The sequence below is a fragment of the Oryctolagus cuniculus genome, chromosome 12, assembly GCF_051225735.1.
Source record: "Oryctolagus cuniculus isolate XC-2025 breed Fujian yellow rabbit chromosome 12, ASM5122573v1, whole genome shotgun sequence".
In the NCBI taxonomy this organism is placed as follows: domain Eukaryota; kingdom Metazoa; phylum Chordata; class Mammalia; order Lagomorpha; family Leporidae; genus Oryctolagus; species Oryctolagus cuniculus.
The window spans coordinates 104,676,119-104,703,469 of record NC_142878.1 but is presented as its reverse complement, the minus strand read 5'-3'; the positions used below and the strand labels follow the sequence as shown (position 1 = coordinate 104,703,469).

The 27,351-nt window shown below is 48.0% G+C and overlaps 1 protein-coding gene across 22 annotated transcripts in view; it reads left to right on the top strand.

The window, feature by feature from the left end:
* Nucleotides 1-27,351, top strand: part of ZFAND6 (zinc finger AN1-type containing 6) — a 78,401-nt gene that overhangs the window by 45,048 nt on the left and 6,002 nt on the right. For 10 of the 22 annotated variants that reach the window (XM_070054590.2, XM_070054592.2, XM_070054598.2 and 7 more), the window contains 4 exons: nt 8,359-8,471; nt 17,510-17,680; nt 19,780-19,885; nt 21,139-21,239. In XM_070054590.2, the coding sequence (XP_069910691.1) occupies nt 17,527-17,680; nt 19,780-19,885; nt 21,139-21,239 (361 nt within the window). In that variant the 5' untranslated portion in view covers nt 8,359-8,471; nt 17,510-17,526. Of the gene's footprint in view, nt 1-8,358; nt 8,472-10,395; nt 10,943-17,509; nt 17,681-19,776; nt 19,886-21,138; nt 21,240-27,351 lie in introns of those variants that run through there. The other 12 variants (XM_070054579.2, XM_070054581.2, XM_070054586.2 and 9 more) reach the window with 3 other exon arrangements.

Sequence of the window (27,351 nt, the reverse complement as noted above, 5' to 3'; positions counted from 1 at the left end):
TACGCTGATGTTGCTGTTCTGTTTTCAATATTTCAGCAACCCTTGCTTCTCTTTTAAATTAATGTCAAGAATAAAATTTCAGATGGAAGCATTCTTCACCACATACTAATGAAACTTTGTCTTTTAACATGAGATTCAGCGCAAAGCACACACAATAGAAAAGAGAAGCTTGTATACCTGAAACTGGAGGACTTGGAGGGACGTCGTGTGGCACTAAATTGGTCCTAGGTTTCCTTTTCCCCTTTCTGCCTCTGAGATGATTGTCCTCTGTGTCACCCGTCCATGAAGGCATGGGGAACCCTTTCTCCTGCCAGGGGCCATTGGGTATTTGTAACATCATTCGTGGGTCATTCAAAGTCCTCAGCTTAAAAATTAGTCTGTTGTTATACAGTGGTTGAATTTCAGGTCCGCCTGTGATTGCCCTGGAAGGCTGGGCATTCCCCACCCTGCTGGCCAGGAGTGCTAGGAAGCTGATGAATTTTACTGGGATGGGGTGTGCGGGTGGGAGTGTGTGTGACTCTTCTGTCTCCTGTGTCCTCTCCTGCCTTCACCTTACCCCGCCAGCGTGGGCTTCTCACTGTTTTTTTTTTTTTTTTTTTTTTTTTTTTTTTTTTTTTTTTTTTTTCCCCCCTTAAGATTTATTTATTTATTTGAGAGGCAGAGAGGGGGTGGGAAGGAAGGAAGGGAGGAAGGATGGAAGGTCGGAAGGTCTTCCATTGCTGATTCACTCCCCAAATGGTTGCAATGGCTAGAGCTGGGCTGATCTAAAGCTTCTTCCAGGTCTCCCATGCGGGTGCAGGGGCCCAAGGACGTGGACCATCTTTTACTGTTTTTCCAGGCCATAGCCAGGAGCCGGATCGGAAGAGGAGCAGCTGGGACTTGAATCGGCACCGCTATGGGATGCCTATGCCAAAGGTGGCAGCTTTACCCACTACACCACAGTGCTGGCCCCTAGAACAGTGCTTTCTAAACCAGAAGCAGCTTTGACGATGGTTGTTAGAGGTGGTGTGGTAGCCTCTCAGGAGGACTGGGTTTCAGTTTGTGATTTTAATGAAATAGAGTCTGATCTGAGCAGTCTGGGTTTCAGCACTGAAAATCACTCTACTGTGTGCTTAGAAATACTGTAGGTGTTAGTGAAGAAAGAAATATGGTTTTATATTCCAAAAGAAATCACTGTTTACTGAATTCCTATCAGGAACTAGAACACATGGTAACAGAAGAAATCTGTTCTAACTGGAGAGTGAACAAAGGGAGGATTATTAAAAAGATGTATAGGAAATCATGTGAAATTAAATTGCAAATTTATTATAGCACTGGTACTTCTTATGTGTCTAGTATTCTATTCCTTTCCTCGCCAGCCCCTGACTTTAGGCGGATTCATTGGGTCAGGCAGTCACGCAGGTCTGATTAGCTTGTCTCGAGGGATTATTGCCTGATACTAAATGGGTAGCCAGAAATGGGAGCTGTAGTTAGTGCAGATTGCACAGAAGAGGATGGTGGTGGGCAGGCAGCAATTGGCACGTGCAGCTGCGATGTCCTTAATTGATCGAAAAGGTGTGTGTGTGTGTGTGTGTGCGAGATAATGTAGATGTGGTGAACACTGAGATCATCCCTATAAAGTACTTAGCCCAGGGCCTACTACATAATAATAATGAATGGATATCTTCATTGAGTGCTTACTGATACGTACCTAATTATGTAGTTTTCTACATGATTTTTAAATTTAGAGAAACAGTTTGGAGAACTTTGTAGGGTGAATTGATCCAAGGTGGGGTGACCTCCTGCCTGGGCCATGGGCCTGCAAGTTTTCATGACAGTGTTGTTGGGCTTGAATGGCTTTGTTTTTAAACAGGAATTTGGAGTTCCAGGTTTGTTTAGCCATTTAACCCCTTTGTTTACTTGGAATCTCTCAGAGAGACCTGTGTGTGGAAATACCACAGGGAGCTGTTCCCGTGCAGCAGATTTGTGGCCCAGTCTACTCTCTCATCGTCTCTGTTCCCACCTCTGCCTCGGCCTCAGCAGTCTTTGATAGAACAGAAGCACCGGAGCTAAGGGGAAGGAGGGCTTAACGAGGGCCGTTCACTAAGCACTTGGCTACCAGGTTTCCTATAACACACGCTGTTCTGAAAAGAATTCAGAACACTGTGAATGAACAAGAAATAAACTTTATGAAGAATCGCCTAACTGATACACATGATTTAGATGCCCTAAGATTTTCTTTTAAATTCTGGCTCCTTGCAGGCCGGCTGTTAACTAAAGTCGGCCATGGTACTGTTGGTTTATATGGAAAAATGGTACCAAGAACATTTAAAACCTTGTGTTTTACTTCAGCCATTGTTGATCATATTGTGTTCTGCTTCTAAGTTAGAAGTGAAATGTTCTTAGGTTATCTGGGTCAGGATTTCATTTCCCTTCCCCTACGTCACTGGTAGTGTGCCTCTTCGCTGGTCACATCCTTTGTGTTAGCTGCTGTGAGCAGTCACGTGCATGGCTTGTAGCACTTAGGTTTGCTGTGTTACGTTTTGGGCGTGCATCTTGTTCATTCACAGTGTTTCTGACTTCTCTGGGCGTGCTTCTTGTTCATTCACAGTGTTTCTGACGTCTCTGCAGTGTCTCTACCGTTTTCCCTCACGCAGACCTTTTGCATCTACTTTCGGTGTTGTCATATAGCGAGTTTTTAAAGCCGCCTTGAATTCTTTTCAGAACAGCGTGTGTTATAGGAAACCTGGTAGTCAAGTGCTTGGTGAACGGCGCTTGTTAAGCCCTCCTTCCCCTTAGCTCCGGTGTGGAGTTGAGGCTTCTTACCTTTCACGATGTGGCCTGCCTCTGGGATCCCCCCACTGTCCTGTCTTCCCTGCTGGGCCACCCTACAGTCACATAGCAGTGGGGCCACACTGTGAGATGCATCACTGGGTGATCTTGTCCCTGTGTGAACAGCACAGAATGTACTTGCACAAACTGAAGTGGTGTGATGCCGCGCTGTGGTGTCTCATGGGGCCCACTGTTGACTGAAGTAGTACGTGATGCATGGCTATGTCTGTCTGTCTTTATCCTCCCCTGCACTTAAAAATACTGGAATGGCACTCAGAAAGTTGTTATTGGCAGGCATCCAGAATAATCGATGCACAGTTTTATAAACTCCCGAGAGCAGGATGTTAGAAAGCACCCCCTTTCAGGTGTAACCAAGAAGGGGTGCTGCCTCTAGTGGAAGCGAGGCATAGGCAGAGGTACTGAACAGGTGACCACTGCCGGGTGGCCAGGAGGCCTTTTGTGTGCCTGCACTTTGTGAGCTGTGGGTGAAGGAGTCTTGCGTTTATGACTGCAGCTACTATGGAGTACCTGGAAGTTCACAGCTCTCCCTCATTGTAAACAGGTGTTTGGCTTGCATCAGCCACCCAATTCTGATCTGAGCTGTATTTTGTTGTCACAATCACTGTCCCATTTGATCCTCCTGAAAATCCTGTGAGTAGGAAAGGCTGGGTGTCACACCTGTCTTCTTACGAGGAACTTGGAGAGAGAGAGACTGAGATTGAGCTTTTCCATCCGTTTACTCCCCAAAACAGCCGCGCTGCCAGGGCTGAAACAGGCCAAAGCCAGGAGCATGAGACAGCATCTAGTTCTGCTGTGTGGGTGGCAGGGACCCACGTTCCTGAACCGTCACTGCTGCCTCCCAGGGTACACATTAGCAGGACGCTGGATCAGAGATCTGGGACTCAAACCCAGGCGTTCCTACTCGGCTTGCAGGCTTCGCTTAACCACTGTGCCGCCAAGCAGTCCCTGAGGCCAGAGGGAGCAGAATCAGAGCCAGGTTCAAGATTAAGTCAATCAGTTGTTCTTCGCACTGTGCCATGCTGCCCATCGAGTTATTCCTACCTATGTAACAGTTGTCAGAGTGCTTCATGGTCATGGCCGTCATGGAGGCATATGTAACAGTTGTCAGAGTGCTTCATGGTCATGGCCGTCACGGAGGCAGTGTTGTAGTAGAGGGGGAGACAGAATGCGTGGTGAATGAAGATGTGGATAGGGGAGTGAGGAAGGAACACTGGAAAGGGTTACAGCAGGTGATGGGTGGTGAGGGAGGCCTTCCTGGGAGGTGACCCTGGGCAGAGACCCAGAGTGGGGGAAGGGCCCTGCTCAGAGGATTCCTGGAGTCTGGGAGGAACAGCAGGGTACCTGGCACCCCTGGGTGCTTGTCTGACGGGGAAGGGATAGAAGGAGCCCTTGAGTCAGGGAGGAAGAGGGGCTTTTGCTCTTTGTGAGCTGGGAAACATCAGAGGACTTGAGGAAGCAGTATTGTGCTTAGGGTTAGCTGCTACAGGGTCACTGGCTGCTGTGTGGAAAACAGGCTCTGGGAAGACAGGAGCGGCAGCAGGGAGACGTGCAGGCCGCAGCTTAGTTATCAGTGCGTGATAAAGGACACTGGTGTTTAGGGCACATTAAAACACACACTTGTCTCACAGTTTCTCTTGGGAGTCAGAAATGGTGTTGCTCTGTGGTTTTAGTTCAAGGCCTCATGAGGCTGCAACCTACCTGCTAGCCTAGTCTCTGGTCATCCAGAGATTTGACCAGAGCTGAAGAATCTGCTTTCAAAGTCCACTCCCAGCTGTTGGCCAGAGGCCTCGTCTGTTTTCCCTGTGGGCCACCTTCCTTAGAGTGAGTTAGCAGGAGAGTAACATGCCGTCACTTCGTGGTTCTCTTTTGATTGTCCACCGATAACACTGTGGACGGGAACTCACAGGAGGCTGAAGAACCCTTGGGCGCCACCTTGGAGGCTGGGAACAAACAAGCAGAGAGTGAGACTTGAAAGTACGATGCCATACGTATAGATTATAAACAAATCAGACACCGAGTATCTAATGAGAGACGTGCAGGACTTCACCAAACATGGCTGGGAACCAGAGGAAGGCCTGAAGGCATCGAGGGGGTTCAGTCAAGAAACCCAGAAGCCAGCAGCCACGAGGAAGAGTAAACTGATGCCAGACATCCAAGCCCTAGCCGACAAGGTTTGATTCTTAGTGCTTGATTCCAGTATTCCCAAGGTCACTTCTCAAAGGCTGTCGTAGTTCAGAATAAAAAGACCAGTGGAACAGCACCACGAGCCCAGGGAAAGACTCGTGCATGTGTGGAACACAGGCGAGACTGCAGTGTTGCAAGGGAAGGGTGGTCTCAGTGGCTGGCTTGGGCTTAGTGAATACCCATGTGGAGAAAATACCACATGTGGGTCTTAACCCCAGCCTCATTCTGCGCAGAACATCACCTCCAGAGAGATGACAGGTCTAAATGTGAGAGGCCAAATAGTAAAATTTTAAGAAAAAAATAGATCAACTTCATGACCTTGGTGTAGGCAAAGACTTACTAAATTACATCCCCACAGCACTAACTATGGAGGAGGATAGTTGACAGAATTTAAATTAAAGTCCAAGATATCACTGACAATAGAAAAGACAGTTACTAGATAGGGGAGGACATGAGCAAGAGGCAGACAACCCAGCAGACGCGGAGGCGAGAGGGACGCGGCCGGTGAATGCCCGTGGCTCTGCAGCCGGACGTGTGCAGTGCTCGGCTGTCTCGTGGCAGCGGGAGCTGCAAGCCTGCAGCACAATGTCGCTGTGCACCCACAGCATGCTGAAGACAGACAGGTGTGCCGCTTCTTCAGGCTTCTCTACCAGAGTGCCTTTACACAGAGAAAAGTCTTCTCTCTGAATTCTGGAGTCCACAGTGCGGACTCTGGGGCTTGCTTTGTATCTGTCTCACAGTTCCCTTTGCTCTGCCTTATAAGGACCCGTGTGAATGCCTTTTGGGTTCACCAGGTCCTTACCTTAATCCCATCCTTATCCACATAAGGGAATAGCAGCGGCCTGCAGGGATCAGGACTTGTCGTCCAGCCCCACACAGCAGACAGTGTTAAGTATTGGGAGATGAGAAAAGCCACACTGCTCATCCGCTGCCAGGGGAGTAGAAATTTCCCACTTGGGGAAACTGGCAGAATCTGCTGAAGACGAGTATCCATGTAACCTGTGGGCCTGCGCTTCCACACCCAGGTGTGTGCTAAACCGAAACGTGTGCGTGCGTCAGTCAAGAGACTCAACAGGGGCTGAGCTAGTAGGCGGGACACTGCTTGAGACAGCCACATCCCATGTCCGAGCACCGGGGTTCGGTCTGGACTCTGCTGCCAGTCCCAGCTTCCTGCTGGTGCGTAGGTGATGGCTCAAGCGGTTGGATGCCTGCCACCCAGATAAGAGGTCTGGGTCCCAGCTTCGGCCCCGTCCAGCCCTGGCGGATGCAAGCATTTGGGAAGTGAATGGACAAAGGGAGATCTGTCTCTTTCAGATAAATAAATGAATAAAAGCTTTAAAAGACATAAAATAATGTTCATAACTGCAGTATTTGTGGTAGTTCTAGACTAGAAAGCTCCAGAATTCCCATCAGAGTAGACGGTGGTTTACTCCTGTAACGGAATATACTGCATAACAACAAGGATGCATAAACTCCAGTTAGATTTGAATGCATGGTTGCATCTCACGGTTGGAAAGAAGCCAAAGTGTGTATACGCTGTGGGGTTCCAGGAGAAGCTGCTGGTACCTGCAGTGTTAGAAGCCAGCATAGTGGTCATTCCTGCGTGTGTGTTGGCCAAGAAGTAGCCAAACAGGTCTGAGGAAGCCTCTGGGCTGCTTGTGTGCCTTGGTCTGGGTGCTGGTCCACAGCCAAACAGGTTCACTTTGTGAACATTGCACCTTTGCATGCGGGGTTTGTTGGAAGGGAGTTGTGGCTTTTTGTAGGTCTCCTTTCTAAAGGGTATCTTTTGCTTGAACTAATGGAGTAGTTTTCGTTTTGATTTGCATTGATTGTCCTCTTGGGTTTGAGAATTTTAAGAAAGCATCATTTAGGACTTAATTCTAAGGTTCCTAAGGGCTCTGAATTGAGTGTAACCGGGTCGCAAGTCAAGGCAGAACCAGAGTTAGTCTGCTGTAACCAGGGACAGGAAGCCCTGTTCAGCTTTACTTTCCATGTTGTTTGAATTCTTGTGCAAGTTCTTTCTGCATTTTGGGGAATGCGAGCGTTGTGTTCACAACTGTTAATCTCAAAGAACAGCCTGCTGCTTTCCCACTAGCTCAGCAAAACCCAGGGAGAACGGATTGGTCAGCTTGAGTCACATGGCCAGGCGTGGCTCCCTTGTCAGCGCCCCAGCAGGACTGGCCTGGAGGGGAGGGGTTGGGCCTACCCAAAGCAAGTGAAATGGTCTTGGTGCAGGAGAAAGGGGTCTGTCACCCAGTGGGGCAGGGAAGGGGAAAGCCCACCAGGCGGACAGAAACTCACCTGGAGATACCTTTCCAGTCTTCCCTCCTTGTACTTAACTAAGACACATTTTTTTTTTTTTAACATTTATATATTTGAGAGGCAGAGTTACAAACAGAGACAGAAAGGTCTTCCACTCACTGGTTTGCTCCCCAGATGGCCAAAACAGCTGGATCTGAGTCAGTCCAAAGCCAGGAGCTTCTTCCGGGTCTCCCACGCGGGTGCAGAGGTCCAGGCACTTGGGCCATCCTCTGCTGCTTTTTCAGGTCATAGCAGAGAGCTGAGTCGGAAGAGGAGCAGCCAAGACTTCGGTCGGCGCCCATAGGGATGCCAGTGCCACAGGCAGAGGCTTAGCCTACTAGGCCACAGTGCTGGCCCCAGACACAGGCGGTTTAACAAGAACACCTGATACTCAGAGTTCACCTTCAGCTTTGGAGCTGCCTCTGCGCCTGCCCTGTGTTTGCCTGTGGTGTGACTGCACCCTGTGCTGCTGCTCTAACTCAGGAACTGGCAGACTTGTGCTCCTCATCTGTCTCTGTTCAGCCCATGAGCTCAGAGCGGCTTTTATATTTCAAGTGGTTGGGGGGAGAATCAAAAGGACATTTTATGGTGTGAAAATTCTGTGAAACCCAGGCGGAGGGTAGAGCTTTCTGGAACACAGGCCTGCCTTTGTTTTGTATTGGCTGTGGCTGTTGTGTGTGGCCCTGAAGCCGAACGTGCTTACAGATAGGTCATTTACACGAGTTTGCCGGTCCCTGGTTTAAACACTGTTGGGCAGAGCATAGTAACTGAGAGGCATGCGAGGTGGGATTCTCACAGTTGCCTTGAAACCTGTCTCCAGCTGCAGGTCATGCGGGGGTGTCGCGCAGGCCGTGGGAGCTTCCCTTGGAGGGGGAGCCGGGAAGGTTAGGGTTATATTTGCTAGAATTACCTCTGGGCTCTCATAGGTTTCAATAGCCTAGAATATTGGAAATGATGTATTAATTATTTGCTGGGAAAGAGTATGTCATATCCTCCAGGTCTTTATCCTGTTAGCCAGACATGTGCCTTTTTGTCTTTCAGCCCAAGCAACAGCAGGAAAGACACCTGACATAGGGAACTGGGGGCTGGATCCAGAGAGCACCGCCAAGCATCCACAGTGCAGAACCCTCACCAGAGTCCCGTACTGTATCAGAGTGAGTAGCCTTCTTCCCAGGGATATTGTACCAGGTGTACTTCCTGAGCTGTTTTATGAACTTCCTGGGATTTTTTGTTACTCTGCAAGAGTGCTTCCCCCACCCGTGAACACGTGTGTATTGTATGCCCGTGTGGTAGCTGGAGGTGCAGGTGCTGCTCCCTCTGAGAGCTTCCCCCTGCCACCAGCAAATGCTGATTCCAGCCGAGAAATCTAGTAGGATGCACCATACATTCTACTTTACTCTCCTTAGGGATCTCTGTTTTATGCAGTTACTAAGAATTTGCCATTTCTGTGTGGCTACTTTTCCAGTGAGCACATAAAGGCAGAGGGTGAGGAGTGGTCTCCATTGCCACTTTGTGCTGCAGGGCTAGTTCCATCTCTAATGGGCATTCTTTTTAAATTTGTGTTGTATGGGTTTTGTTTTTTCTGTCTTGAAATTAATAGTAAAGACCCCATATTAATGCCTCATGTTGACCTAGAGATTGAAAATTCAGATGCATTGTAAGGTCAGTCAGATAACTAAAGTGAAGGCCCCCACCTTACAGAGCCCTAGCTGTTCAATTTTAATTTTGAGAACATAAGTCCACTATTTGATCTTCCTGTTTTATGAAGCAAGCTAGAAATATGAACTTTTCTGTGACATTGGCTAATTTTTGAATGGTAACAACTAAATGTTTAAAGTTTTTAAAATTGATTTATTTGAAAGAGAGAGATTAGCCATCCGTTGGTTTACTCCGCAGATGCCAGCCAGGCTAGGTTACGCCAGATTCAGGAGTCCGGAACTGAATCTGGATTTCTCAGGTGGGTGGCGGGAACTCACACACTTGAGCCATCACCTGTCTCCCAGGGTGAGCGCCAGCAGGAAGCTAGAATAAGAAGTGGAGCCAGGACTGAAACCCAAGCACTCCAATATGGGATGTGAAAATCCCAAACAACATCTTAATCACTGTGCCAAACGTCCACCCCAAACAACTAATTAAAAAAAAATTAATTTTGGACTGGTGCTAAGGTGCAGAGGGTAAAGCCACGTCACCTAACTGCCATCCCTTAAGGGCACTGGTTTGAGTCCCAGCTGCTCCACTTCTAATGTAGCTCCCTGCTAATGTGTCTGGGAAAACAGTGGAGGATGGCCCAAGTGCTTGGGCCCCTGCACCCACGTGGGAGACCTGGAAGAAACTCCTGGCTTTGGCCTGGCCCAGCCCTGGCCATTGCAACTGTTTGGGAAATCAACCAGCAGATGGAAGATCCCTCCCTCCCTCCCTCCCTCCCTCCCTCCCTCCCTCTCTCCCTCTCTCTCTCTCTAACTCTCTCTCTCTCTAACTCTGCCTTTCAAATAAAATAAATCTTAAGAAAAGAAAAATGTGCTGGCCAGCAAAACATGGCTGTGGGTCCAATTTTATCCAAGTTTGTCAGTTCACAACTTCTTTGGATTAGCTCATCATTATAAATTACGTTTCCTTCCAATCTCTTTCATGAGGAGAAAGAAAAACAATGACGTGAAAAAACTGCATTTTGCAGCTGCCTTACGCTACTAGTCATTCTTGCTGAATAACTGTTCCAGTATATGAATTATGAATACTACAGTTTGAAACAGTTTTCATCAATCTGTTTCCTCCCCTTTTCAATGGAAAATAGCCATTTTTTGCCTGACAAGAATACTTTTAACTATATTATACTGTGTTTAGTAAACAGAGCATTTTGGTGGGATTCCTACTGGGCATAAAGTGGATCTGAGGAAGAAACTTCTTAGCTGGGCAGTGCGTTGTATACATACGAGGTTCCTAAGAACAGTAAGACCAGGTGCCCCAAGAGCGGTCAGGAGTCTGATAACTAAAGCGAAGACGGTCTTTATGGAGGTGGGATGATTTCCTGAACAGGCGGCTGTACCGTAGGCAGAGGGCCGAAGTGGGTGACGTTGACACAGGAAGGAGCCGCACGAGCTACAGCGTGTTTCCAGGAACTCGATGGTTTGGATGGGAACTTGGAGGAGGAGCTGAGAATGAACGGTTACTGAGCACCCCTGGGTGCCAGGCACTGGATGCTTTCGATATGCGCTGTGGAGTCTGTCAGAGAGTGAAAGTGCCCCCTCCAGGGACGAGCCGGGGGCGGGGGGGGGGGGGCAATCCAGGCTCCTCGGGTCATTAGATGGCACCGCTGGCGCTCGGACCCCCGCGGCCCTCACTCCGAGGCCTTCCCTTCTCACACGGGCCGGTGTGGGGAGTTGTGTACAGCAGAGAAGCTAGGTTGAGAGCTCCTCCCGGGGGCAGTTGGAGACGTTCAACAGAACCCAGATCTGAAACGGCCAGACTCACAGTTGAAACAGAAAGTAAAAGCAGGAGACGTTTCAGCGTGAAAACTTGGTGACGGAAGCACGGGAAAGCAGGCTTAATTGACGTGTGTTTGCCACTCTGTGATGGGCCTGTGTTGCATGCATTTACTGCTCTTCTCGTGCCAGGACCTCAGTAACTGGTGAGTGAGCTTTCTCTGCAGTCTTAAAATACTCAATATTGAATGTTCATGCTGGTAAGGACTTTGTAGGTTAAAAAGACATAAACGAAAGCCAAATTTCTCCTAAGTGTGGTTGCTGGTTATTCAAGGTATATAACTTACTATTGATTAAATGAAATCTTCTTAAACGAGTCTTTAAATGAAAATATCAGAACTCATGAATGCTTGTAGAATCATAGGTTTCTATCAGTTTCCTCATTTTTTAAAAATGAGGTTCTCAATAACACCAAATATGGCAGGATCTTGAGAAGATTAAATAAGATATAAATAAAACAATAAAAACAGTTCTTGGCCCATAATAAAGTAACAAAATTACCCTTTTATGGTTTTTTGGTCTTTTTGATCATCACATAAAGGTACATTTTGTGTCTAGAGGTGTATAAGGCTGATTCTTAAGTAACCTGTGGAATCTTTCTTCTGTATCTCTTAGTTTAAGAAAACCCTTGTTAATTTTCCTGTGTAGGGCAGTGACTCGGGAGAGTTGTTGGTGTTGCTCGTTTTGTAACATTAGCTTCATGTTCTCAAGTGAGTACTGGGATAGAAGGGCACGGTGGGCACACTGCACTTTTTAGCTGTGAAGTTGTGGAATAGAGTATTTGTCTCTTCTGGGTGTTTGTGCTCATTGGCCACACACTGAAAGATGTAGGCGTCTCAGTGGGAGAGCTGGTCACTTCCTGTCTCAGTGCCCCCCGCTCGGGGTCGTGAATGGACGGCCGTTTCAGATGCTGTGTCTCAGTCTTTACATCTCAGGAACCTGGTTAGACATTTTATCCCTGATTGCCTCCACTTCCATAAACGTTAACTCCAGGGACAATGCTGTACACGAGGTGCTGCCGCCTGTGTCGAGAGTGTGTATCTTACAGCCACGGGGTCTCAAAACTTCTGATTTGAGGACCTAATGTCCATTCTCTAAAATCTGAGAGGTGGCGTCAAGTGCAGGGAGTTGGTGTTTGGCAGCAGTTAATACACAGTCCCTGCTCCACTGCTGATTCCAGCCTCTTGCTAATGTGCATAAATAATGTATTTATTTTTGGAGGTTTATTTATTTATTTGAAAGAGCTACAGAGAGAGAGAGAGAATTTCTATTCTCTGGTTCACTCCCCAAATGGCTGCAGTGGCCAGGGCTGGGCCAGGCAGAAGCCAGGAGCCAACAGTTTCATCTGGGTCTCCCACGAGGGTGGCAGGGCCTTGGGCACTTGGGCCATCTTCTGCTGCTTTTCCCAGGCCAGTAGCAGGGAGCTAGAATGGAAGTGGAGTAGCCAGGGCAGAAACTGACCACTCGTATGGGGTGTAGATGTCACAGACAGTATCTACCCACTGACACACAGGGCCAGTCCCACATAAATCTTTTTTTTTTTTTTTTTTTTTTGGTTTTTTTGGACAGGCAGAATTAGACAGAGAGAAAGGTCTTCCTTCCATTGGTTCACCCCCCAAAATGGCCGCCAGGGCTGGCGCCTTGTGCCGATCCAAAGCCAGGAGCCAGGTGCTTCCTCCTGGTCTCCCATGCGGGTACAGGGCCCAAGCACCTGGGCCACAGCAGAGAGCTGGACTGGAAGAGAAGCAACCGGGACAGATCTGGCGCTGCAGACGGAGGATTAGCCAAGTGAGCCACGGCGCTTGCCCCACATAAATAATTTTAAAATAAATAATTTAAAAACAAATTATTAGTTGTGCTGAAGAATTTTTATTTATGAAAGTTACATCTAGTGCTGCTTATTGTATTACAAATTAAGCTGGGAAAATTTTTAAATTCTATTTCTTTTAATATATTTTAGTGAAAAATAATCACACAGAGACTCTGTCATGGCAAGAGGGGCTTTTTTTTTTTTTTTTAAGATTTGTTTTATTTATTTGAAAAAGTTACAGAGAGAGAGAGGTCTTCCATCCGCTGGGTCACTCCCCTGGTGGCCGCAACGGCCAGAACTGTGCCTATCCAAGCCAGGAGCCAGGAGCTTCTTCCGGGTCTCCCACATGGGTGCAGGGGCCCAAGGACTTGGGCCATCTTCCACTGCTTTCCCAGGCCATAGCAGAGAGCTGGATCAGAAGTGGAGCAGCTGGGACTCAAACCGGCGCCCATGTGGGATGTGGGTGCTTCAGGCCAGGGCTTTAACCCACTGTGCCACAGCGCTGGCCCCAAGAGGGGCATTGTTAACACGTTTTTGCAAGTATCTTTAGGGTCTGGCTTAGCACAAAGATTCTAATAGCTGCCTCATAAGCTCATAGTCTATTTTAATTACCTTTTCAGGTAACAAATGTTATCCCTTTTTATTTTTATCTTTTTAATTTTAATTAATTAATTTTTTAAAATTTTTTGCCAGGTAGACAGAGAGTTATAGACAGTGAGAGACAGACAGCGAGAAGGGTCTTCCTTCCGTTGATTCACCCTTCCAATGGCCACCACGGCCAGTGCTGCGCCGATCCAAAGCCAGGAGCCAGGTACTTCCTCCCTGTCTGCCATGTGGGTGCAGGGACCCAAGTACTTGGGCCATCCTCCGCTGCCCTCCCGGGCCACAGCAGAGAGCTGGACTGGAAGAGGAGCAACCGGGACAGAACCGGCGGCCCAACCGGGACAGAACCGGCGGCCCAACCAGGACTAGAACCCGGGGTGCCGGTGCCGCAGGCGGAGGATTAGCCAAGTGAGCCACAGCGCCGGCCTAATGTTATTCCTTTTTGATACTATATTTAAACTTGACAATCGGTAGTTTTTTTTTTTTTTTTTAATTAAGTATTGATTGATGTATTTGAAAGGCAGAGTGACAGAGATCTTCCATCCACTGGGTCTTCCCGAGATAGCCACAGAACCTGAAACTCCCTCGGGGCTCCCACGTGGGTGCAGGGGCTTGAGCACTCTGCCATCCTCCACTGCTTTCCCAGGAGCTTTAGCAGGGACCTGGGGAGAGGCAGAGCGAGCAGCACTCAATCTGGCCTTCAGATTCGGGATGCAGGGAGGCAGGCGGCGGCTTAACCTGCAGCGCCACAGTGCGGACCCCGATAATTAGAAGTTGTTTTTTTTTTTTTTTTTTTTTTTTTTTTTTAAGATTTATTTATTTATTTGAAAGGCAGAGCTACAGAGGCAGAGCTACACTTGCTCGTTCACTCCCCAAATGGCTACAGCAGTGGAGATGGACTGATCCAAAGCCAGGAGCCAGGAGCTTCTTCCAGGTCTCCCAAGCGGGTGCAGGGGCCCAAGGACCTGGACTATCTTCTGCTGATTTCCCAGGCGCATTAGCAGGGAGCTGAATCAGAAGTGGAGCAGCTGGGACTCGAACCAGTGTCCATATGGGATGCCAGCACTGCAGGTGGCGGCTTTACCTGCTACGCCACTACCGCAGCCCCAGTTGTTAGTTTCTTAAAGGAAAAATTTAAAGTGTTATCTTGTTATATTAAATTATGTATAATATATAATATATATTATATTAAAATTCATTGCTCTTTCACTTTGAATAGGTCTTTGGTTCATGAATAATTTTGTACCATTTTCATTGATCACTTGGAAAATACTGATTCTTTGATTTCTGAAGATGAAATACTGATTAAGCCTCAACTAAGCACAGCTCATTAATATAACTGACCTTGTTGGAAGCGCTCAAAACTCTTGAGCTTTTTTTTATTATTTTTTCATTTGAATGACAGTATTGTCCTTGGTGATGAATTATTTTGGTTGTTTGAAGTGACAGGCGAACTGTTCATTTTCAGGAAAATGCGATATACTCACGTCTGAATAACCAGTCTGTCAGTGGTTCTTTTATTTTTTTAAAGATTTTATTTATTTATTTATTTGAGAGGTAGAGTTACAGACAGTGAGAGGGAGAGGCAGAGAGAAAGGTCTTCTTTCCAGATGGCCGCAACGGCTGGAGCTGCGCTGATCGGAAGCTGGGAGTCAGGTGCTTCTTCCTGGCCTCCTACGCGGGTGCAGGGGCCCAAGGACTTGGGCCATCCTCCACTGCCTTCCCCGGGCCACAGCAGAGAGCTGTAGTGGAAGAGGAGCAACCGGGACTAGAACCCGGCGCCCATATGGGATGCTGGTGCTGCAGGCGGAGGATTAACTCACTGTGCCACGGTGCCAGCCCCAGTGGTTCTTTTAAATAACTGTTCCATAGAACAGGTTTCTCAATTCCAGTAGTTGCACAAGTGTTTGATCTTCAGTCATCATACTTCTGCATGTAGCAGGGGTGCTTCCTGTGCGCTGCCCAGTTTGTCAGAATACTAGTGAGATGGGTGTTCGCCCCTCACTTTCACCGGTAGAGCACGGTGATGGAATTAGGCGCCTTGATGATGCAGCAGCTGCGTATCCACGGCTGCTTTGGCAGCGCTGGCCCTCGTATCAATGCAGTGAGAAAGGCAGGTGATTCTCGAGGGTTACTCTGAGGGCAGCGTTGGCCGCACAGGAGTCACTGGACCCCACTTTGAGAATCGCTGGTATAGGAGCATGGACTTTGGTGGAGCCAGGCTGCCTGGCTTGAATCCCAGGTCCATCACTCACCAGTCAGAAGCAAGATTGTGAGCAGTCACCCGGTACCCAGACGAAACATCATAGGGAAAACAACCAGAAACTGCCGAGCAGCGTCTCAAACATAGAGTGGAGGGGTGTGTGTGTGTGTTTGACGTTAGCCCTTGTCTACCAGTGTCCTTGTCCTTGACTTTGTTATGTGTGTGTACAGGGCTACAGGAGGGCATGGCTCCAAGTCTATGGTTTTTTTTTTTTTTTTTTTTTTTTTTGACAGAGTGGACAGTGAGAGAGAGAGACAGAGAGAAAGGTCTTCCTTCCGTTGGTTCACCCTCCAATGGCTGCCGCGGGCGGCGCACCGCGCTGATCCAATGGCAGGAGCCAGGTGCTTCTCCTGGTCTCCCATGGGGTGCAGGGCCCAAGCACTTGGGCCATCCTCCACTGTACTCCCTGGCCACAGCAGAGAGCTGGCCTGGAAGAGGGGCAACCGGGACAGAATCCGGTGCCCGGACCGGGACTAGAACCCAGTGTGCTGGTGCCGCAAGGCAGAGGATTAGCCTAGTGAGCCGTGGTGCCAGCTACAAGTCTGCGGTTCTAGGATATTCCTTTCTAAAGGCAGCCACTAGGCTGCTGCCCCCCCCCCCTTTTTTTTTTGTAATTCAATCCAGTGCCCTAACTTGGTTTTCTTTCCAAATTTTCATTAAATCCTCTCTGGCCCTTACAGTCTTTCCAAAAAGATAAAGAAAAGTCTGCGAACAGTGAGTGCTTTCCTTCCATATTTAGTAATTCAGGGAAAGCTGAGTGGCAGAGCACCCTCCTCCTTGTACGGTCTTTGGGCGCACAGGCTCGTCCTCAGTGCACATAGACCCATTGCGGAGTAACCTTCATTCCGGAGGCTGTTTTTGCTAGGAGCAAGCCCGTGACTGCCGTCTGTCGTGGTTTTCCTGCCAGAGAGCCAGTGGCTTTGTGAGAGAAGTGGCACATGGGGCTCCTCCATCTGCCTCCATTTCCCGTTGTCTTCGCATGGCTCCAAGCAGGTCCTCAGCCCCTGCATCCCCCGCCTCCTCCTTCTGCCCTGTTCCTTGTCATTCAGTTTCTTAATTTCAGACACCTAAAACATAGCGTTTTCCTCTGATTAGCAAGTAGTATTCTCATTTTGGAGACATTTTGAAGTTCAGAACAGGTGTACGTCAGGAAGGAACTGGCAGCTGGCGTGGCCGCCCTTGGACCTGCTCTTTGCTGCTCTTTCTGATGATGAATGGGAGCCGTGTGAGCCCTGGCTGGCAGCACGTCCTCCCTAAGTACTCTGGAATGTTCTCAGTGACCTGTGGTGGTGTCGTTAGTGTGTACAGAACTCCTCAAGAAATTCAGTTCTCCTAGCGTTGGGCATTTAGGTTACTTGGAGTTTATCAGCGTTGTGAGCTGCCCTGAGCACACCCTTGCCTGTGACCGCTCACCTCATCTCTGGTTCTGCTCGCTGAGGAGACCTGTCAGGGAGCAGGGCTGCTGCTCGAGTGGCACTCCCCTTTCACAAGGCTCCTGAGGGGGTTGCCACATCACTTCCAGAGACTGCAGCAGGCTCTCACTTCCCCAACATCCTCCCCAGCCCTCTGTGTTTTCCCTGGATTGGTCTTGGCAAGTACTTTCTGAATAGAGTCAATCATACAAGTTTTAATATTAAGCCAAAGTGTAAATGCTTAGGCATTAAATAGTGTGACATACAGCAGAACTACCGTGTGTGTTTCTCTGCATCGAACTAGTCTGGAAAGGGCTTTCCTGGGCATTCTGGCGGTGTGGAGGCTTCGAAACACACAGCTTCTGCAGGACTTGTCTTTACTGTCTGAGCCCAGGGCCAACCTGGTGGTATGGAGTAGGCTGGGGATGAAAGCCTAAGATGTGTGTGTCCTTTTGTTCATTGTTTTTCCATTCTTTAGCCCTAGGTTTTGGGGCTGCTGTAGAGGGTGGTTCGAGGGTGGTGGTGAGTATATGTAGGTTTTTTCTTTTGTTTTCTAAGGCAGATTTGAATAATGTATGATTTAGGCTTGTGTCTGACTTCTTTGCTAATTCTTTGTAAATTTCAGGTGTGCAACAGAGGAACATGGCTCAAGAAACAAATCACAGCCAAGTGCCTATGCTTTGTTCCACGGGCTGCGGATTTTATGGAAACCCTCGTACAAATGGCATGTGTTCAGTATGCTATAAAGAGCATCTTCAAAGACAGAACAGTAGTAACGGTAGAATAAGCCCGCCTGGTAAGTGGTTCTGCTGAGACACAGCAGTGTTGAGAATTGAAGTGCACTCGGGCCCAGTGTACACAGTAGCACCTTTCTCTGCACATCCTCGTACTCACTTTCCCACGTTCAAAGCGATCCCACTCCTCACTGGTGCCGTGCCAATGAGTGGGGGGGAGTCGGGAGTGAGGGAGTCCTAGGTCCTAGCTCGTTGGACAAAAGTGAGTCCATTCCGTCGACTTGCTGTGCTGCGCAGGTCTGCTGCTTTATGGAAACAGAGGCATGCCCCGAGGAAACCTTACAGCTCTCTTGGAAAGTTAGGGAAGTGTGGGCTTCTGGGGGACGTGGGTTTCTTGTCTGGGGCGCCTTCTGCAGCCAAGGTAGAGGAAGAGAGAATGCATGCATGTAGTCCAGAGAGGACTGGGTATGACCAGGACTGGCCTGAGGGAGGGGGAGGTGTAGTGGATTAGTCAGAATAAGGAAGAGTCAGCCTCAATTTACTGGGGTAGCTTTTTCTTCTTTCCCCTGGATTGTTTATCCATTTTATTCGTTTGAGAAGCAGAGAGAAAAGTTTCCCATCTGCCGTCTCACTCCCCGAACGCCCACACACCACTTGCTGCCTTGCAGGGAGGGCATTAGCAGGACGCCAAGCAGACCTGGGAGTAGAACTCAGGCGCTGTAGGCTGGGTGCTGTTGTGCCACGCAGTGTCTTACACTGCACCAGTGCCCACCCCTGTTGTGGACCTGTGGTATTTTATTTCTGTGGTTGTATAAAAAGAGTCACGTAAAAGCAAAGTGTTGCAAGTACTGATGCAGAATGACTCTCATGGAAGTCAGTGCCTAAATGTTCAGATTTTTTGTGGTTAATCAAAGTCCAGGCTGTTGAATTAATTTGTAATTTCATATGGAGTCTTTCTTTTTTTAAAAGATTGATTGATTTTTTTGTTTGACAGATAGAGTTAGACAGTGAGAGAGACAGAGAAAGAGAAAGGTCTTCCTTCTGTTGGTTCACCCCCCCCCCCCCAAATGACCGCTATGGCTGGAACTACGCCGCTCCGCAGCCAGGTTCCTGGTCTCCCATGTGGGTGCAGGGCCCAAGCACTTGGGCCATCCTCCACTGCCCTCCTGGGCCACAGCAGAGAGCCGGAGTGGAAGAGGAGCAACCGGGACTAGAACCCGGCGCCCATATGGGATGCCGGAGCTGCAGGCGGAGGATCAACCAAGTGAGCCACGGCGCCGGCCCCTCATATGGGGTCTTTCTTACTGTTTCTTGTTCAAGCTGCAAACTAGACTATTTAATTGGAACTTCTCAAAAAATTATAAGGCTAATATCAAATGAATATAAATTGCTTTTTTAAAAAAGATATATCTGAAAGGCAGAGCTAGGGAGACAGAGGTCATCCATCCACTGGTTTACTCCCCGGATGCCTGCAGTGGCCAGAGCTGGCCTGGCCTGAAGCAAGAAGCCAGGAGCCAGGAGCTTCCTTGGGGTCTCCCACATGGGTGCAGGGGCCCAATACCAGGCCATCTTTCTCTGCTTACACAGACACATTAGCAGGGAGCTGGATCTGAAGTGGAGCATCCAGGACACCAACCGGCACCCATGCCCTTTGCAAGCCATGGCTTAACCTGCTACAACACAGTGCCAGCCCCAAGTTGTTTTTAAATCACACCATCCTCTTCATTTCTGCTTATGAAGTACAGGGAAAGTTATGCGTTGTGCGGAGCCTGAATCCATGCCTGCCTGACTGCTAAGCCATCTTTTATTTTAAATGTCTGATTTATGCACACGTTCTTGCATTAAAGGGTGTGGGTTGGAGTGATACTCAACCTGAGAAGTAGCACTATAGTTTACTAATATATACAACTTACATGTGAGTTCCTTTTTGGTTAAAATTATGCTTTTCTGGTAAAAATGAAAAACACCTAAAATAATATAGCATTTTTATTGGCAAACTATTGAAAAAATTTTAGCTGAAAATAATGAATCCACATATTGTACCGCCAAACACAGTCTCCGCCTACTAGACTTAGTGGAGAATCGGTGGTAGCTTTGAAGGTGGGGCCTTGGACTTCCCAAGCGCAGGGTCACTGATGTGGGTGTGGTCCTGTCCCAGCAGCTCCTGCCAGTCGCCTGTCGGAGTCGCTCCCAGCCCAGTGCGCAGATGGCGGTGGCCCCGAAGCGCAGTCGGCGTCAGACTCTTCGTCCTCATCTCTGCAGCCAAGGTGAGGGCGTCTCGCAGCTGCTAAGGAAAACCAAGGAGCGGATGCTGGCTTGGATGAGCCTCACTGAGGGAAGCCGTGTGAGGCCGCCGAGCGCTCAGTGGTCTGAAGTGGGGTCCGTCTGAGGCTGCGCACTGGGCTCAGGTTTTCATTGCTTTCCCACTGGGCAGGGGAGGGCGTCTGTGAAGACGGGGATTCCCTCCTCAGACATCTTGGCCTTTGTTCTCATAATCCGCCCTGCCCCTTCCCTGGAGTCCCTCTGGAGCTCGTTAGTTCTGAACGTCCAGTCTCAGCCTGGACGCGTGAGTACCTAGTATTGAAAACACAGTCGCACCACAGATCATCTTTGTCTAATACCGTGATGTGTAGTACATGTTTGTTTGTAGTATATTTTTCTCTTTTTTAAGTATATTTATTTATTAATTTGAAAGAGTTACAAAGAGAGAGAGACTTTTCCATCTGCTAGTTCACTCCTCCAACACACTAGCCAGAGCAGGGCCAGGCCAAAGCCAGGAGCCAGGAGCTTCTTCCAGATCTCCCACGTGGGTGCAGGGGCCCAAGCACCTGGGCCATCTTCTGTTACGTTTCCAGGCACATTAGCAGGGAGATGGACAGGAAGTAGAACAACCAGGTCTTGAACTGGCACCCATGTGGGATGCTGGCATTTCAGGCGGGGGCTTTACCTGCTACACCACCACGCTGATATATTTTTCTTTCTAATTCTGAGGATACTTCATTTAGAAACCTGCATGCAGAAATATTTGTTTCATTTTTGGTCTCCTGTTAGGAACACACATTTTTTATATATATATATATATATATATGTATGTATATATATAATATAATATAATCTACAATGTATACAATGTATATAATGTATATACTGTGTGTGTGTGTATAATGTGTGTGTGTGTCCTGCACTGTGGTTCCTTTTTCTGATTCGCGGTAGGAGATGTGCAGTTCTGCGATGCCGGCCTGTCTTCTGCAGCTTCGCGTTAGGGTTCCCTCCCCACGTCCATGTCAGCTGCTTCATGTGGTGAATTCATGTGGTACTTGAAAGGACACACACTGTTACTTTGTTCCCAAAGCAATAAACTTCTGGTCCAAATTAGTCTCCAGTTTCAAAGCTCTATGCTAGTTATTTTTAAAAAGTGTTAATGATCTATGTAGATAAGTTGACCTCTTATTATATCACTTCAGTTAATAATCATCAGCAGAGACCATTTTTTAAAATGGAAACACTTTTGTTTTTCTAGCCCTGTATCAAGTCAGTCACTTTTATCAGAATCTGTAGCATCTTCCCAAGTGGACAGTACATCTGTGGACAAAGCAGTACCTGAAACAGAAGATCTGCAAGGTGTGTATATGAACAAGAAGATACTGTGTCATTCGTGTGTGGTCGTAGGCCAGACGCTAGCTCCTTCCTTCCTTTGTGAACCGAAGGCTTTGTATCTTCAGGTATTTATGAAATGTGGGAAACCACGTCCAATTTAGGTATAATTACATTATCAGCATAAATAGAAACTTCAAAATTGATTTAGTTTGAAAAATATGGTTCAATGAATATGGGGGTTGCACTGTTCTATTTATTATTTATTAACACTATTTCCTCTCCAAGCAAAACGGGGCTGCTGGCTTGCGGGGAATCTGTTTCTCCTGGGTTGTGACTGAGATCTCCGAGTGCAGTCAGCACCTTGTGTTTGACACAGCCTCACGGTTTGCCTGTGCTCTTCAGATCCCCATTCTGTGGATCAGAGTGGTCTGAGAAGGCTTGGCCGTGTGCATGGGCGGTCTGAGAAGGCTTGCTTACTGAGAGACCTAGTGCAGAGGCCACGTTAGAAGGCTGTTCAATAATGGGTGCTGAATTGGTTATTTGCTCCCACCAGTGGAAGTGACGTGTTGGATGAGAAAGGTTGGCTGGGGTGGAAGCCCAGGGCTGGGCAGGGTGTCGCTGTGCCCAGGGTGGGACGTAGAGAGAAGACGTGCCCCGCCAAACTTCCCATTGCTCTCTTGTTCACACAGCAGTAACAGCTGCACCCAGCAGTGTTGGTTTCCGGCCGTTAAATTTTAAATTTTAGTGGCTAAGTCCCCTTGCTTTGATTTCATTCCCAGATGTTATGCATGACATAAGTTGAACATAGAATTTGCAAGAGAATATATGTGTCCAGTATAAATATTCTAGTCCACCTTGCATATTATGAATTCCGTAAATATTTTAAGTGAACAATTTTATGTTTTAGTTAAAAAGGAAGTTCTGAGGAAGAGAAGCGATGAGGGCTATTTTTAAGAGCAGGAATAGATTCAGGTACCCACTAGAAATGGGAACCACGTAAGGAGTCTCTGAGTTTTCAGTGAGATGGTGGCAAAGGTGTGGTTGCTGTAGACAGGGGCCGCAGAAGGGAATGAGTGGACAGAGTTTTGGAGAGCGGCAGCTGGGAGTGATAGAACCTCAAACGCAGAGAGCTCATTGCGGGGTCGCTGGGAAATTGCAGGCATTCGAATGCGTGGGTGACAGCCTTGTGTCTGAGACTGTACGTTGTTTGCAGAGACTGAAGGATGGGGAGCACTTTACAGCCTTCGTGGTTTGTGGACAGCAGTACAGGTTCCCCCACCTAGGCTGAGTGCGTGAACTCAAAAATGGCCACGACGCCGTGTCAGGAGAAATCGCGGCGGGCTTCAGGAATCATAGACTTCTTTTTGCACACATAAATTGAATGCCTTTGGGTTGAACCAGTATCAACTTCTAAGTACCTTTTAAAAACTTAGCATCCATAATTCAGATAGCAGCAGCGTCTTTGACAAATCAGGTGGACCTTTCACCCGAGTTTAAGAGATTAATTTTCAATGTATAAAGTCCCTTGATGATCTAGTTTTTTAAAAATATTTTAACTTACATTGTTAATGCCTTTTTTATTATAAATACAAATATAAATAATAGCGTGTGTATATATACATATATAGCCATACATGTGCACACGCACACACACACACACACACACACGCACTTACAGTTCCCTTATTGGATAGGGATGGATTCAGAGAATTTTTCCATCTATTTCATAGCTGAGTGGAAAGAGATAAAAAGGTCTCTCCGGCTTGGTCGTGGTGTTTGCTCTGGCCCTGGAACCCGGGTGTCTGACTCTAGCCCGGTGTTTTTTCCACCCGGTGGTTGTGCGGGTCGGCCTGGGGTGTGGAGGGGGGTGTTCCTGTTTAGTTTCTGTTTCCCAGGGAGGGGAGCTGGTCTGGCAAGCCACCCAGGCACCTGCTTTCTTCCTTGTCACTCCGTGTGCCTGCCTCAAGGGGAATTTATTTAGCGAGGAATCCAGTCCCAGGTGGAAGCGGGGCCTGAGCGGCAGCTGTGCCTGACCAGGGTTTGCTAACAGTTTTTATTAGCGTTTTCAGAACAGCTTTTTCTCTGCAGGTATCCTGCGTATAATGAGGCTGTGCTGCCACCAGGTGGGTGTGCTGCTTCCATTTTGGTCCCATAGTTCCAAAGAATTTTCTCCTGTTTGAGAATTTGGCAAACTGTAACATGTTTCTTGTGTAACTGTGCTTTTTTAAATAAAATAACCATAATAGCAGTATTTCACATACACAGTGCCCCTTAAAGAATATTAAGTCAGGTTTCCAGTTCACAAAAGCTGGCTTTAAAAAAAAAAAATCACGTTCATCATGTTTCTATAACTCATTGTCCTTGAATGGCCAGCAGTGCAATTAACCTCGGCCACCCTCTCAGTCCCCACTCCCTGGACCACACTGAAGGGAATGTGGAATTTGGATGGAGAGGTTCTGTTTTCATAGCTTGACACCCCCAGTTAGCTTCTGTGAGCCTTCGTATTTAAAGGCAAATGAGCACCATGTCTGTTTTGTAGGCTGTTAAAGTTACTGAGACGATAGAAGTGCAGTGAGCTTGGTAAACTGCACCCGATGTCCTCTGTGTGAAGCCAGAGGACCTCGGAGTCACGGATGCATTGAAGAGGCGGAGAGAGCATCCCCGGGGAGCTGAGTTACTGTCAGGGACCATGGAGAGGGGACTGCTGCCCTGGGGGACAGGGCGACCAGCATTCTCAGGCTCCTCCCAGCCCAGAGGGCTCCCGACTCCACAGTGCATGGACTTGGGAAGTCGGTGGTTCAGGACCATCAAGGGGACCCTCCCTTTAGACTGGTGGAGGGAAACTGTGCAGGTTAAAAACCTCTGATTTTGAAGAGTGATGAAAGTAGCCAAAGCCATCTTGAAATAGAGCAACAGAGTTGGAGGGCCAACTCTTCTAGTTTCATAGTTGACTTCATCAGGCCCGTGGCACTAGCATGAGGACAGTCAGACAGTGGGCACAAGTGGGAGCCCAGAAATATTCTTCCAAGTTTATGGGCACTTGGTTTTCTCCAGAGGCGCCAGGAGCATTCTATGGGAAAAGAGTAGTATTTTCAACAGATGATACTGGGACAACCTCATATCCACATTCAAAAGAATGAATTGGAAAAAAAAAAAAAAGAATGAATTGAACCCTGGCTCATACTGTATGCAGAAGCAATCTATCAAAATACAGCATAGACGTAAATAAATGTAAGAGCTAAAATTATAAAGCTTTTCAAAGAAAACAGGTTGAACTTGTGGTATTGGATTAGGCAGTAGTTGCTTGGATATGACACCTACAGCACTAGCAACCAAAGGAAAACCGAGATGAATTGAAGTACATCAAGCTTAAAATATTAGTCCAACCAGCACTGTCAAGAGAATGGAAAACAGTTCACAGAATGAGAGAAACTATAAGTCATACCTGGTAAAAATATAGAAGGAAATAATTATAGCGCAACAATAAAAAAGCAACCGAAATAAAAGTAGGCATCGGATTTGAATAGACGTTGCTCCGAAGAGGCTAACACAAGTTGTCAATAGGCATGTTACCAACACTCCGCATCATTATCGTTAGGGAAGTGTAGATCAAAGCTCTAAGAGATGCCACTTCACAGCACGAGGGCGACTAATCAGTGAAGTCTTGTCAAGGCCGTGGAGACGTTGGCGCCTCATGCGTTTCTGGTGGGGAAATAAAGTGGTGCAGATGATGCAGAACAATATCCCACGTGACCCAGCAGTTTCACGCTCGCTCCAAGGGTAGGGAAGCATCTGTACACAGAGATTTGCAATGAGGGTTCATAGCAGCATCATTCATTATAACCAAAAAATGGAAACAACACTAGGCATCCACACTAGGTTACCCTGAAACCACAAGAAGGAAGGAAATTCTGATCCGTGGCACAGTGTGGATGAACTTTATTTATTTGGTCGGCAGAGTGACAGGTGCTTTCCCAGGCTTCATAGCAGGGGGTTAGATTGGGAGTAGAACAGCCAGGAATCAAACCGGCACTCGGAGAAGGGATGCCGAAGTGGCAGGCAGCGGCTTAACCCGTCCCACCACAACATTAGCCCAAGTGGTGGGTAAGTAGAAGGAGCCGGGTGCAGAAGGCCACGTGTGTGTGACTCCAGTTTTGTGGTGTGTTTGGAACAGGCAGAATGGTACCTGCAGAACGATGCGTAGGTGCCAGGGCAGTAGGGAGTGATTGCCAACGTACGAGGTTTTGCTGTAGAGTGGACTAGGACGTGTTGATGAGTGGACTAGTTCTGGCAGGTTCACGGCCTTGTGAATATCCTAATTAGACACTTCATCATTATCATCAGCGTCAGCAGTCGAAAATGTGTTTAGGTGGTTAAGTGAACATGTGGCAGTGTTGTCTCGTCCCCACCCCAGCACCCCGAAAAAGACTGCGAAGGTAGCTTTTGCTCTGGGGAAATGGCAGAAGCAGAGGCACACAGGCAGGGAAACATGGAAGCTGGGAGTCAGTGGGCAGACCGGCTCCTGGAAGGGCCATGCAGGCCAGGGGACCTTGTAGCCAGGGTCCATGTGGAGCCAGACAGTGGGAATCGCTGCCAGAGTCCCTTTGCTTTCTAAAGCGACACCACGTCGCGTGTTAGGGAGATGAATGTAAAAGGCTTCTCTGGCCCAGGTAGCTGGGAGCAGGAACCAGTCTCACGTGCAGAGCTGCTCCCTGTCCAGCATGGGCACCGCAGGCCTTGAGCGCTTGAAGCGTAGCTAGTCCAGAAGCAGAGTGTGGGTGCTACTCAGCCGCTGGGTATCCTGCAGGTGCGGCACACATGCTGGGCTTTGAAGACCTCGTGCTCCTCCACGTGGAAAATATCTAATACTCCCTGCATTCAGTACAGTTTTGAAGTGCTGGTATTACCCACTTTCGCTTTTCAACACGATTGCTGGAAAATATAAAATTAATGCCTATCATGTCTTTGGGTTGCTGCTACTAAGGCAAGCCTATCTTTTTAAAATATTTTAAGTTCTTCTCATTTTATTTGATTGAGTCCACACCCTCTTTTGGTACATGGAGGGAGAGGGCAGGCCCTTTGTCTCAGTGGGCCACTGTGAGCGTGCCCCGTTCCTTCCGTGTCAGTGTGTGCAACTCAGACGTGCTGTCCGTGCTCAGGGGCAGGTGAGCAGAAAGAGAACAGCGTGCAGGCGCTGAGGCTCCTTGGATGAGACTGCGAGAAAGGATACACGTGGGTACCGGGTACCTCCAGAAGTTCACGGGAAATGCAGTTAAGTCACTTGGAGATCTGCACGTCATTTTCACATAACACACATTTCATTCAAACTTTCTGAAGGCCCCCTTGTGTAGCGTATTGTGTTACAAGGATATTGCATCCACCACCAGGACCAGTTGGACACTAAGGTCATGTTCGGGAGTTGCCTGCTAATGCCGTCTTCTGTTCCCTGTTAGTTCTCACCATGTATGAATATGCCCCAGACCGAGGTGGTGCTAGGCAGTTTTCTGTACCTGTTGTTACATGAGCACTTTCTGCTTTTCCTCTCCAAGACCCAGAGCGGGAGGCCTTGTTCCCTCTGACTGTGGCCCTCCATGTGGGTGTGGACTGTCCCTGCACAGTGCTTTTCTGAAGCAGCGATAGTGGCCAGGAGACTCTGTCTGTTGCCAGTTTCCAGTTACAGCTACATTAGCGAGTGCCGAGCAGTTTACCCCACAGTCTTCGTGCCCTCACACGGGCCCAGGGACGCCTCTTCATGGTGGGTAACAGGCCGACAGCCTGCCTCCAGCTGTCACCTCCGAGTGCAGCCACCACCTGGTTCTCGGGGGCTGTCCTTGTGGCTTTAGGTTCAACCAGGTCATGGTCTTTTGGCCAGTGGGTCACTGTGTAGCCCTTTTAAGGATTGAATTTTACATAACCAGAATTTGATAAGGCATTCTCTATTCATAAATCTAACAGATAAGCTGAGAAACAGGCTAATTTCTGGAATTCATAGACATGTACAGATTACCATATCAGCTTGCTGTGACTTAATTTGGTGGCTGTTTAAATTCAGGCTCTCAGCCACTGGTTTCAGGTAAGCCGAGGTCACCTTTATCTCTTGGGCTCGTAATTGACCCTTACTGGTCCCACACTTGAG